The sequence below is a fragment of the Bombus vancouverensis genome, chromosome 5, assembly GCF_051014615.1.
Source record: "Bombus vancouverensis nearcticus chromosome 5, iyBomVanc1_principal, whole genome shotgun sequence".
Classification (NCBI taxonomy): Eukaryota; Metazoa; Arthropoda; class Insecta; order Hymenoptera; family Apidae; genus Bombus; species Bombus vancouverensis.
This window is the reverse complement of record NC_134915.1, coordinates 3,294,832-3,309,184: the sequence shown is the minus strand read 5'-3', so window position 1 is coordinate 3,309,184 and position 14,353 is coordinate 3,294,832. Positions and strand designations below refer to the sequence as shown.

Below are 14,353 nucleotides of genomic sequence, written 5' to 3'. Positions count from 1 at the left end.
ATTTATTCTCAAACTCCTACTTTTTTCATAATTCGATGGAATATCTTTGTCTCGAAAGCACAATTGTCCGTGAACGACTTTCAGTTGTTAATGGTTTTCTTCTGCGGCTATTGTCGTCTCGCTTTTAAAGAAAACTGATTTTCATAGAGCGCCAGACCAATTCTTGTCGTCGCTATAAGACTAAGGAAGACCGAGAACCGCGTTAAAGCGATGCAGTCATTTAGAAGCGAACGAACAAAGCCTGGGAAATTGCTTGCAAATCTCGGAATAAAATGCGATACAGGCTCTACAAATTTGCAATTATCTAGAAGGTTTAGAGGATTTAAGCAATTAAATTATCGAATGCAATGCTACTAGAATACAGAGTGTCTCTCGCGAAGCAATGTGACGTTAAACTTACACACGCAAAAAGAAAAGATTAAATTATATAATAAATTCTGTATTTCTGCATTTACAGAAGAGTTATAGCTGTATATACAGGGTGGTTGGTAACTGGTGGTACAAGCGGAAAGGTGGTGATTCTATGCGATAAAAGAAGTCAAAAATATAAAATAAAAATTTTTCGTTTGAGGCTTTGTTTTCGAGAAAATCGACTTTGAATTTTCGCTCGTTATAACGTCTCGATGGAAAAATTAAAAAAAAAATTTTTATTCTATATTTTCAACTTCTTTTTTACCAACCACCCTGTATATATATATGATCTAAAGATTTGTAAGATTCTTTAACACATTTACACTTCCCTTTCAATCTTAACATTATTTAAGGTGGATATAATTTATTTAGATCTTCCAGCTGTATTTTTGTTTACTTATTTTGCCTATTTCTTTCCATTTTTTAATTCTTCAAATTATAATATAAGTGTAAAAGAAATTAATTTTCACTGGCACATACTGTAGATACTAATTGAGTTTTTATTATTCTTCGTTATTTTCGAATTATTCTTGTTATCTGATAGTATCATGAAGCGTTATGATAGTTTCCCAAAAATTGCAAGGAACGTTTAATGTAACACATTATAGAATTAACAAATTATAATTATATAATTAATAGTGAATTATAGAAATATTCGTGAGAAGTTGCGATTATTATTTAGAAATTTAATAAAATCTGTAAAACAATACATATATCTGTATTTAACAATTAATATATAAAATCAATATATTATATTTCCTTTGTTTATTACGCGGTTTCGATCACATTTCGTACAGAATCTACGTGTCAGCGGAAACACGGTTCAATTCCTCTTTTACGACGGCTGTTCATCTATCTTCGAATTGAAATCTTCGTAGGGTAGAATTCTTATCATCCACGATAAATAAAATGTTTCAATATTCCTCTGAATCTGATATTTCGTCCAAATATTGAAAGTTATATATATTTCGAACGACAAAATATCTTCGATGTCCGTGATTTTACTATTTGCAAAATATATGTCCTTGTAAATTCGCAAATATCTTTCAACAATGTAATAATGTGAAGAAATTTTATGTGCTAAAATATGTTCGTGCCTGTAATATTTTAAATTATTCATGCTTACAGAAACATAACTAAAACTTAAAAAATAAAGAAATCGATATTTCGAAAGCTAATTGCATTAATAAAAAGAGAAAATTATCTTCATATTGGGTCAAGAAATGTTTACCAATAACTTCGTTATTGATAGAATTATCATTAACAAAATAATTAGAAACATCGAGTCTTCTCCCATCTATTAGGCATTTTCATCGAGATGCTCGAAAAGCGGGAAAATGGGTTAATGTTCGAGATACAGAATATATTTATATACAGCTAAAAATTACCTTTCATCAACTATTAACGATATAATATATAATATAATATATTTTAACCATTAACTGTATAATATTAAAAATATATTATATTAACTATTAACTGTATAATAATAAAACTGCATAAACCGATCGACTTGTAGATTTCCATTTCTGATTCTTCGTAACTTCATTATCTATATACATATTATACATGTTATTTATGCTATAAGTGAGATATCCATTCACTTTTAGAATTTTCTATTAACTATTAACTGTATAATAATAAAATTGCTTAAACCGATCGACTTGTAGCCTTCCACTTTTGATTCTTCGTAATCTATATATCTATATATATTCTATATATCTATATATCTATTGTAGACTTTTCTCTCTTCTTCTTCCTACCTTCGTTAATTACATATACTATAAATATTATAAATACTATTTACTATATATACTACAAATAAGACACACGTTAACCTGGAGAATTTTTCCTTGACTTTTCATAGCTTCCTTAACTATATATAGTATAAACGATATATACATTGATTTCTATACTTTCTTCTTCCACTTTTCATGACTTCATTAATCGAGACTATTATTTATCGCAGGACGGCCACGCTGACGAGCGCAGAGGACCTAGCGAATGTAGGAAGCCCGCTGAGGGAAGCTTCGCCGCGGCCGGAAGTACGAGTGGTCGCTCCATCGCATCGACCGCCTCCTGCCCTCGCCACGGTCAACAACACGAACAACGCCAGTAACGGATCTGCGAATCGCAAATCGGTCAGCATACTGCTGCCCGAGCAGTCGAGTGGATGACCCGAGCAGCAGCACGGCTTTGTGCATCGTTGCGACAAGGAGCCGCCATCGATTTAGGAATCCAGCAAAAGAAAAGCGGCCGCTACGGCAACGAAGAGAAAGGCGGAAGCAACGATGACGAGGCTCGATTGCGCGACGAACACCCGGCATCCGAGATTTGTCGGACGATCGTGGTGCTCGAGTTTCGAAAGCGGCAAGCATCGGTCACGGCGTGATGCCCGCTTCCAGCCAGATCTGGCTGCCACGCCGTGACGATGATCGCGCGCAATTACCACGGCCATTCGTTCTTGGCAGTCAGATCTCTGTCGCGAGCAAGGGGTTCGGCGATATCAGACTCCGCGGCTGTGTGAATTAAAACGGAGTAGACGGCCGGACGAGCTAAGTTAATTCGCGTTATTGGCAAACGTTCGACCATCGGCATCGCCCCGCCAGCCCAAATTGCTGGATAATTCACGCTGCCGGCGTGATAGCCGAGACAACGACAATTTGTCCAACCGTAGTCGCTTTCAAACTGCTACTAGTTCGTTCGTTTTATGTCTCGTAGATCGGCCCGTCTTCCTTCTTTTTCTTTTTTCTCCCTTTCGTTTCTTTCGGTTCGAGCCAGCACAGCGCTGCTATTTCTGTCGCATCGTGAAGACCACGAGGGGAAACATGATGAGTCGATTCGAAGGACGCTTGTAAGTGGCAAAGATTCGAGAGTCTTGACTTTTTAGCGGAATACGTTGCCCGTACTAATGAAAACACTGCAGTGTGCAGTTTAAGAGCAAATTGATTCATTGTTTCTTGGTGTATGTCGGTTATTCAATCGATGAAATTGAGTTTGCTTTACAACCGAGAGGAGGAGCACGTAAAATTTCGATCAAATTAGTGCATAAAGTTTCTTTTCCTCTTTGAAAAACTTGTTTCTTGCCACTCGCAGTGTTTTCTACAAGCGCTCTTCAATCTTTCTTACTTTCCTGTTGCGTCGCTTGACCATACGAAACAATTGAAAAACAGGCAGCCTGTGAGATTCGAAGACGCAAGTCTTTCGAAGATAGAACACAAATCTTAGAGAATACTAGTTGAACTTGCTTGATATCGATCTGCGTAACCGAGGTTATTTTTTAAATGCTCGGGAAGATAAGAAAAAGTCGTATCTCATTCTAGAATCAAATATGAAACTGATCGACAACGTATTGAATTAAAAAATTTCTCTTCTATAACAGACTTATCATGTTTCTCATCTGTGGCCTTTACGCGTATACGTGGTACGAAGGAGAAGCGTATCGAATTGCGAGGATTCTTATCAAAATCTGACCCACAAGATGCGTCTACCTTCTTTGAAAAAGCGAGACGATTAACAATTTGCCGAGGCGCAACGCGTGCTACGTCGTTGCCAACATCTCTGTAGCTGGAACGCTTTGTAGCGTCGTGTCTCTTGGTGAGACGTAATTTGTTAAACCTCGCGTGATTGGACACCGTATAAATTTAAGAAACACGATCATGTCATACGAGATACTAACGCGGACCTCTTTGTCTCTTGTTCGCTTGGAAAAGTAATTTTTTTCGAGTTACGTCGCTGGCTCTTCGAACGTGGAAGGTAGACGAATAGATGGGACAAACAAGAAATTCCGACTACTCGACAGCGCGACACGCAAAAGTCAGATTCCCTGTATTTAGAGTAATCTGCGTTCATCGATCGTCCAAGTTTAATTCTTTCGCAGTGTAAGAACACAACGAAGAGTCCCAAATTTCAAACCTAGACAGCTTCTTCATTAGATAATTAACGTTAAGCAAAGCGCGTGTTTACAGCGAAACTTTTTGGAACTCAAGATTTTACCAAGAAAAAATTGTACCTAAGATTTGTAAATTTATTTACAAAGCGTACTGTATCGACGCAAACGATACGAGAAGCAATTTTCACATTTCTGTCTTCGATATCGTCAAAGTACACAGAGTTGAGATACGAAACTGTATCTCGTATGCCGAAAACTATCTGCCAGCTTGTCGACGTTTACATTGTGAAAGGGTTAAGCTGGCCCTATCGATCGAAAGGAACTCGCGCGATATTTCGAAAGATTCCTCTCTCGCAAGACTCTCGTTTCAAGCCAAGCGAGAGACCGAGTCGGCCATTCTCTGCGCGAAAGTCCGCGGAAGCTTCGAAACGGCGGTCTTCAAGAACAGGAATTGAGATCGCGAATGGATAGGATTTCGTTGAAATCGATCGCCTGTCGTTAGCCGACACGAAATGCAAAACATCGACGCGTTGACCCTTCGGCTGCGTCTTCGCTGAAGCAACGACGAGGACCTGTCGATCTATGTTTGTGGAAGATGTGGCGCTCGTTGTCCAATGTCTCTGTCAGTAACGAAAGTTGCTGCTTGTTGCCCATTTCCAAAGATCAGAGGAAAATAAGAAACGCGTAGCAAAACGTGTGGACAACGTGATTCTACCAGTTGACGTTCGTTGGCGATTACTTGGAACACGCAGCAACAACAGGCAACAACAGGAGGTTCCTCGTTGTGTTGCTTCGGCGGAGACGTGGCTTTTGGCTTTGGACCTAAGCGTACAACGCATAAACCTTGCCTTCGTTCTGTTTGTAATTTTTAACGAACAATTCCACGATGTTTGCGTAACGCTGTACGTAGAATCGCTTCGGATATCCCTCGCTTTCCTCGTTGAATTTCACGGCGATGATTCGGATAATCGGCTGATCCGATCAGTGCGAAACCTTTCATTTGTAATCGCTTGTAACGCTTCTTGAAGACGATGGCGAATAAGAATTCAACCGTGTAGTTTAAGTTTCTAAAGCCAGTATTAATGGATCGTTGGTAAATTTCCGCGTCGCTACGAAGACGAAGAATCGAGCGGTTTAAATGTTCATGCTCACTGACAATCTACCGGACGAGTATCTGAATCAGCTTGTTTTCGTGTTCGATTGCACGCCGAGACAAGAATACGGGAAACTGGGATATATCTGCAGAAAGATCGCAAAATTGTCGAGAAGCCAGATACAATGTCGAAACGAATTACTCCTCTGTTCGAGTCGAACGATTTTAACACTAGAATTCCCAGAGTGGCGAAAATGACCAATTTACGATCCTTTAGAAATAATTCTGTAGATTGGCGAAGCAGTAGTTTTGGAATTTCCAGTGATTCTTTGTAAAATGTATGGACAAAGTGGCCTTTTGCCTCCAATTATGTACAATTTTCTATATCTGTTACTTTCGCTCCTTTGGTACAGGTCTCATACTTGATCGTGGGTTGTTCTAGTGTTAAAGAATTCGAAGTACGATGGACGTGATACTGTCGAATGTACTCAACGTTTCCCCATCAGAACTTTAGATACGACAATCAATGGACCCCGAGGAATCATTCGCAACGAATTGATCCGTTCTTCGTTGCGACCACTAGACTGGCCATGTGCTTTCGAAAAAGAGCGGCGGGAAAGTTGCGCGAGATTAGGAAAAAAAAAAGAGATTTCGAGAAATCGAAGGAAATCCATGCTTATACATTCGCAAAGAAACATCGACTGCTATTCGACTGTATGTAAACTTATAAATGTCATTCCACTGTTGCTGCAGCAAGTTGCGTCGAAGATGAGAAATCGATTTTACACGGTGCATTCGTGATTTACTTAGAATAGTTGAACGTTCCGCGACGATAGAAGAATATTGTTCCCCGTTTGTTTCAGCATCGGTACAATAAACGTTCTTACGTGTGTAAGAATAATAATCGAGTCGTTGCGCCGATATGACTCGCGCGTCATCGTCGAACAAGCGTCTGCGAAAAAGCACGACGCGAACGAAACGTGCTCAGAAATTAGATTAAAAGGCAGTTTTCTCTGATGAAGAAAAACAATGGAGAGAAAAAGAAGAATGAACATCAGCAGAGGTCTATAAAGATAGTCGAACGATGGAGGAAGAACGTTTCAAACTCTTTTGTTCGTCACATTTTAGATAAATTAACGAATTTCACCATCTTGATAAGATCTAGCGCTATCTTTGCCCACGATAATACACCACACATACACACAAATAACGCTTAGGTGAAATTAATCGAGAAAAAGAGACTTCTAGGATTCGTTGAAAAATTCCTTCGATGGTGCTTCGTGGATTAGTGCTTTGATGAAAAATTAAATCGAAGACACATGGTTGGACGACTACTTCGAGTAGGAAATTATCGTGGGCTCTAATTACACGTATAGTCTTTAAGATTCTAGACTTAAGATAACGCATACGAGTCGCTCACGATTCGCCTGTCTGCTCGGTGGCCGCGATCAGCTGGAAGCTGCTAAGAAATTAGCTCGACCGATCGCCTAAGTTTTAGCTTCGCCAGACCAACAGCACGTTCTCTCGATTGGCCGGAACTTGCGTTCGACTCGATATTCGGCTTTTAATCGCCAAAGGGCAATTGGAACCGCGACCGAGCAGACACCAGCAGATTTTAAATAAGACTCTAGTCCTGTAAATACGTAGCTAGACGAAAGGTGAAACGAGAAAACGATCGGTGGAACTGTTGGCCTGAGAACATAATCTTGAGACACGAAGTGTAAAATGTTTGTGGTTCGCATGGAGATTAAGCCGTCACTTTGTATCTTGAATTTTGCAAAACAAGCTATTCCACTCTGACGACTGGTCGCGACCGTTTCGTCGAATGACGAGGTTCGTAAGCGAGGAAGGCAATTTCGAAGACCGAAATTTCGCTAAATATAAAATGGAAGAATTATAATTTGAGAATGCTTGCAACTGCAGAGGAGCGCGTAGTATTTAAAATCCAAAATCGACTAATATAATTTCATTATTTTTGTCGGGTCAAACTTTGTGCGAGCATGTACGTCATCTACTGATTCTTCTAATTTAACTACATTGGTTACTACGTGCAGGTGAATTAAGTTTATCGACTCTGCAACCGCGGGCGATTTTCCGAATTTCCCTTACAGAACCGCGAACGAGCTTTTGGTCTATGCTGTATTTTAGTCCATATCTTCTCTAGTTTATCGTATGAAAATTTTCAATAGTATACAAAAATAATGTCTTTTTCTTTTTCTTCCATTCTGCGTATCAAAGATCCCGCCACGAGATCTAAACGCCCCGAACGAGAGTTTATCTTTTGCACCAGAAGCGTTATTTCATACAATACACGCGTCTGTTGCGAGAAATCTAATTCTTAAAGACACAGTCGATGAGATATAACGTACGTTCAAATACGAAACACGATTGAACCCAGGAGAAGTATCGTTTAGCATTGCTCGGATGTTGCACAAACTCGAAGCAACACGATGATCGCGTGAAACGCGATTTCCACGTCGCCCGCGGTTGGACGGTCGAACACGCTCGTAAACAGATACATTTTCCATCAAAAATACATCTCCATGCTGTCGTACATATATCGTTGCTCAAGAACAAGAGAAAAAAAAGAAAGAAAGAAAAAAACAAGCTGATACGTTCGAGTGGGTCGAGAGGATCAAAGCTGCTTTACCAACTGCATTTAATCCCGCGCGATCGTGCAGAATCCGGCCGCTAGCCACAAACATGTTACGGAAGAGGAAGAACACTGGTTTCTGATATATCCGACAATATATTTACATTAATCGTAACGGTCTAGTACACGTTCTCGTATGTAGCTCGCTGTATGGCGATTGTTCATGCACCCGTAGGGAAGACTGGCGAGAGGAAGAGACGATCGTGCGCAAAGTGGCGCAAAGCGGAGACGATTCGGCGCGAAGGAGCCGCGTACCAAACGCTAGATATCGGTGATCGACCTAAGATTGGTCTGCGAGCGGATAGGAAGAGACGAACGAGTGAAAGAAGGAATGGAAGATGGAAAGAAAAGAGGTCGAGGTTCATCGTGTCACATTCAGCGAGGCAAGCGCGCTTGTTCGCGCGGAATAGCGTGTGCCAAAAGATGCGTCGAATTCTTGTTTAGCGATGCGCGAAGCTCGCGAGACGTTCTCGGTCTCCGGTGCGCTTTCGATCATCCAACGACACGAATTGCGACCGAAATGATGACGAGCAATGATTCGAAAGAACGGAAGAGAACACCTTGTTGCTAATTATTTAAGAATTATTCCTCGTCGAAGACATGTCACACACACACACACACACACACACACACACACACACACACACACACACACACACACACACACACACACACACACACACACATTCACACACACATTCACACACACATTCACACACACATTCACACACACATATTCACACACACACACACATTCACACACACACACACACACACATATTCACACACACACATACACACACACACACAGACACACACAGAGACACACACATTCACACACACACACACACACACACACACACACACACACACACACACACATTCACACACACCACAACACACTCACACACACTTGTAGAGACGCGTGACGTGTTTGGAAACGCGCGACACAGTCATCCTCGTTATCATCGAATCGAAGAAGCTTCGCTGATGAAACGTATGCTCAATACGCGAATCGAATCGATGCATTCCTTTCTTCCGGGGCCGAGACGAAGCATACGGCGCGGGCTCGTGAAACGGAAGATCAGGACGCGCCTTCACGCGTCTACCTAACGTAACTTAGGCGAATGGATTTCGTTCTTTGCGGATTTAAAAGAACTAAACGACGAGACGAGACGTTCTCATTGCCCCCACCCTCTTTTTTGTTTCTGTTTATAGAGAGTGAGAGCGAGAGCGAGAGCGAGAGCGAGAGAGAGAGAGAGAGAGAGAGAAAAGAAAAATAAAAAAAGAAAGAAAAAGAAATATTGTGATAGAAAAAAAAAAGCGTAGCAACTTAAGGCGTTATTAGTTATGATTTTAAGCGATTAATTAAACTACCATTTAAGGACGCGAAGAGAGTGAAGCAACACAGGATACATCGGCCAAAAACATCGGCGATCCGCGAGGAGGATCGCGATCGATAAGCTGGACGCTCTTATCGCGCCTTCAGATGTCCGTGGCAGCGATCACCCAATCTGAACTTGTTAACGATCCTATATCAATCGCATGCACGCGATATTCGCGCGACGCTAATTATTAACTGCGATCTCTGTTCAAATATCGGTTTTATAGCTGTCGATGAAAGAGGCTGATTAAACGATACGATGGAATTACATATACAATGTACGTATTCATATATACGGTAGATGTACGATTATACTTTACATGTAACGCCGGTGGAAACTGTCCCTTTTAACCCGACCCTAAGCCCGGTTTTCCGCATGCGTCATTCCGATTGTTCTTCGTGCAAGCCGTTTCTTCTATTCTTTTTCTTTCGAAATTCAGCGCGACCGCGATGTTGCTTCAATTCCGATCGTCCAATGTTTCAAGCGACTGGTGGACAAAGCGATTTCAAAAGATCTGTCCGTCGTTCGGCGTCAGCTTCCCAAGCTCTGTGAAACAGCGAGGTGAAATCTCCTAACTTCGAGATCGAGGAGCGCTCGTAGAAAACACCGTAGGTAGCAGAAGAGTCGAAGAATTTTAATTTCTTATTCGAACGTGTTCTACGTTCCAATGAAGACACTGCAGTATGACGTTTGGATGCAATTTCGCGCTCTAAATGGTCATCGACTGTGCTGGAACGCTACAGAGGAAAATGTCAATGCTGATGGACGTCGGTTAATTGTTTTTTACCTTCTGTCTGTGGCATTCAGCTTTCTTCGCACCGAAGAGGCTTTCTTACAGATACATTTTCCTTGTTCGTAAATTTGCGTAAATTGAAATTGCATTTTTGATAAATTACATCAATGCATAGGTTCCGTTTGTTTTCCAAAATACTCGTTTCAGCCTTGCTCATGGTATTTTTTACAGGCACTCTTCGATCAATTGCAAGTGAAATCGCGTGACGTTTGTTACGGTGGGAGGTTCTCAAACATTTTGAAGAACGTTTTACAATTTCAACGCTGTTACGCCTTTTCAGAGTGGTTTTTCCACTCCGCTCGATCATCCTATAGTTAACGTATCTCCTAGCTTTAAGGAAGATATTAGAAAATTATCGTTAACGTGTGTAATTTCCCGTTTTAGTGCTACGTGAAAGGTTTTCGTAAAACGTTCGAAGCGAACTTCGAATTACGCGAGAGTTCGTTCAGAAACTTTTCACTTTTTTATTCGTCAACGTAGATCTGTTCGAAGTATTCAAACTACGAAACCGAGGTCTTCGATGAATTTTAATTAGGATAAAAAGTAACTGGAGATACGAGCGGTAGCCTAATGAGACGAGTAAGATTTCACGAGAATTATAATTGCAAAATATATTTATATGGACAGATGAATAAACTGTTCGTTAATAGCGTGGCAAAATGAAACTTCAACTTATTAATTGGCGGTTACAGATGGTAAAAAGATGTTGTATCGCGCGTTCAAAGCGTCCGATTGTAAGTAATTACATTTATCGACGATATTCTATTCTGTACTTGTTAGAAAATATCGTGAAGTTCTAGGAATCTCGATCGTCGTTGTAATTTCAAGATATTCGAGGTGAACGAGTTCGAGCAAAGAGATCGTGGTATTCGTAAAAGTAATTTCTTAATAGCCTTTCCTCGTAATTTATCGCGAGAGCATTGACCAATAATCAGTTCAGAGAAATTACGTCTCTAATGACTTCAATTATGGCCATTTGTCAGACATATGCAATCTTTCGCGTTCGCCACTTAAACAAGAATATCAAAGGAACATTTGACTTGAGAATGCCGGGAAAGTTATTTGATCTCGAATTCGCTAGCTGTCATTTCCAATTAGAATCTTCGTTCTTCCGCGATGTTAACGGGCAAGCGTTGTTTTCCGAGTCGTTAACAACGCTATGAAAATTTTACACGCGAATCGGTGTCGATAGATAATTGGCTGAAATAACATTTCATTTAACAAACTACCGGTTACACTACAAAAACGAGCGATTGTCTCGAATGATTGCAGAGATAATTTATCTCAATAGTTCCCTAAGAAGTATACAGGTATCATACAATTTTTTACACATTCTATTCCAATAAGCGGATAAAAATAAAAAAGATCATCGAATATTTTAGAAGACCTAGACTAAGAACATCAAAGTACCAAAAGAAAAAAAAAAGAAAAAAAGGAAACAACACAAAGCAAACACAGTCAAAATGACCGTATCCGAGGACCTATCGTTGTATCAGTCCGCCCATTCGCGGCACACGATACTAAAGAGAAAATTCGAAATGGCGAACGACGCGTTGTCATCGTTCCAAAAAAAAAAAAAAAAAAAAAGAAGTAGTCCAAGATAAATATTAAACGGGTAACAAAACACAATGAAAATAACCAACGCTAAATTATTCGTAAAGAAGGTGCTGCCGAAAAATGCTTGCGTATCGAGTATATATGTATAGTTTGCGAATCGATCTTTTGAAATCTATTTGTATGGAAATCAGTAGTGGCGATTTTCGTGGCCAGAGTCGATCGATCGTTGTCGAGGAACCGAGGACTTCCGTTTGGATCGAAGATACGACGAAACGATCCCCCGTTCTCCACAAATCCACCCCCGTTTCTAGTGTACGTAAATAATGTTACAACGGCCGTACGTAGACTTTCTCTCGACGATCACGTAATCAATAACCGATATAGAGAGCGCTATAACGATTTTTTATATCGACAGCGGTTACTACTGTTTTCCACGGTTCTTTTTTATACCAAGTAGATGGAAGTAGCGGTGTAATACGATACGGCCTACTTTTCCACGAGCGTACAGTTGCTAAGGTGAACTGAGCATCGCGAAAAAGGGATACCTTTCTGATTGTGAATTCGGTCGTAAACGGAGGCATCTCCAACCGGGGCACCTCTATTTCCTCTTCCTTTTATCGATCGTCAACCCTCGACTACAGACCATCCATCTGCCATCCGAAACTGAATTTTCTCTTTCGTTATGGCGATTCGCAGTGCAGACTTTTGGAATCTCGTTTGACGATGGCTACGTTTGATCGGAGAAATATTCACAAATTTACATATAGAGCAATTAAACGTGTATTAGATTCGTTTTTATATTTAAATTTGATAATTAAATAAATAACATCACCGAATAATCTACATTTTGTGCTTGAGGTTTTTTTGCGGAAAACGCGGACGAAGTTTGCAGTCGATGGTTGATCGATCGATCCAGCGAACATTTTGTAAATCCAAGACGCATGATCTTACGTTGTAATTCTCCCTAAATGTATGGATCAGTTATGAAAGTCCACCTAGCCTAGTTTGTACGCCTGTTGCAATTATTATTATTATTATTCTTATTATTATTCTTATTATTATTATATGATTATCGTTAACGTTAATAATCAGTGTCGTTCTACTGCTATTATTCTTATCATTACATTTAATTACTTCTATTGCTACGATTATTGTTACTCGTCGTTATTACCATTGTCATCGCCACGATCGAATTAAAAGGAAAAATAAATAAATAAATAAATAAATAAATAAATAAATAAAGGTAAAAAATAGTATGCCCTATACTCGGTATCTGTGTCGAAAAGACCTATGCATATATTAATGGTTATCGCTATATATGACTAAAAGCTCCAGTACAGTAAGGAACATAAACAGTACACTCCTCCCTCGTCCCCACACTGATAATAAAGAAAATTGACGTCGTTCGATGAATCCATAGTAAAACGAGTAAAATAAGCGTCCACGGCAATTTGATCGTTCGAATATCGTGAAAATCATTTGAACAAAAAAAGAAAAAAAAAAAAAGAAGAAGAAGAGCAAAAGGGAAATAGAAAGAAGAGACCATCCGACGAATTCTTTACACCTTGGCTCGACGACGAATCGTCGTTTATCGAGTCTTTCGCGTAATACTATGGACGACGTCGTTCTCACAGGAATTTTGTACGTATATTATAGCCTCCACTTTCGTTTCCAACGAGAAATAAAGAAGAAATAAATGAATAAAACGAAACACCGATGCGAGTATGTACTTGAGAAAACTTGAGAGACAGAGAAAAAGAGCGAGAGAGCGAGAGTGTGAGAAAGCGAGCGAGCGAAGGAAACAGACACGATAATCGATTCTTGCGAGACTCATTAAAGCATAGAGAACGTGTATACTGCACGTTCGGATGTGCGATGGTGAGGAAGATCGATGAAAAGCGTTGTATTCATCCCCGACACACAACTATTTATTTGTACATTATTTTACCGAATAAACGTGCATCTTTTGCATCCTTAAACTAGCAGCTGTGTCATTTGTCCTTGGTTAACACTTTGCGTGCTGTCCGACCGGCAACTCAGGCGCAGATTCTACCAATACTATTCTTTTTGTTCATCGCGAACGGTACGTTTTTCAAATTGGTATAAAACTCTGCGAGCTTACAAAGCAACGCAACTGACCTACTCGCGGTACTCGCGGCCAGCGCTGACCATCGCTGTGGACGGAGTACCTTTTCGCTAGATTGAACTCTGTTGATTAACTATTCAAAGCGCAAATCGTAATAAGTTATAGTAATTCTTTTGCACGAGCGTTATTTTTTAGTATTAATTATTTATTATAAACATTGAAATTTAAATTAAAATAGAATTTGGGTAATAAACTAGAAAACGATAAACTAGAAAACTAAATTTAGTAAATATAACACGAGTTAATAATTCAGTTGTGTGTGAAAAATTTCCAAACAATTTATCCATACATAATCCGACATCGCATTTTCTGCATTCGTATCGCGTGTCGCTCCTTCTCTTATTTTTCACACAAACGACACATTTTCTTCTTGATAATTGTGTTGTGCCGGCACGATTAGGGCATTTTGATGGAAAATGCCTA

At 39.9% G+C, this 14,353-nt stretch overlaps 1 protein-coding gene across 5 annotated transcripts in view; it reads left to right on the top strand.

The window, feature by feature from the left end:
• Positions 1 to 8,737, top strand: part of LOC117159861 (uncharacterized) — a 213,852-nt gene extending 205,115 nt beyond the window's left edge. For all 5 annotated transcript variants that reach the window (XM_033340035.2, XM_033340034.2, XM_033340037.2 and 2 more), the window contains exon 6: positions 2,381 to 8,737. In XM_033340035.2, the coding sequence (XP_033195926.1) occupies positions 2,381 to 2,588 (208 nt within the window). In that variant the 3' untranslated portion in view covers positions 2,589 to 8,737. The remainder of the gene's footprint in view (positions 1 to 2,380) is intronic.
• Positions 8,738 to 14,353: the final 5,616 nt, after the last annotated feature.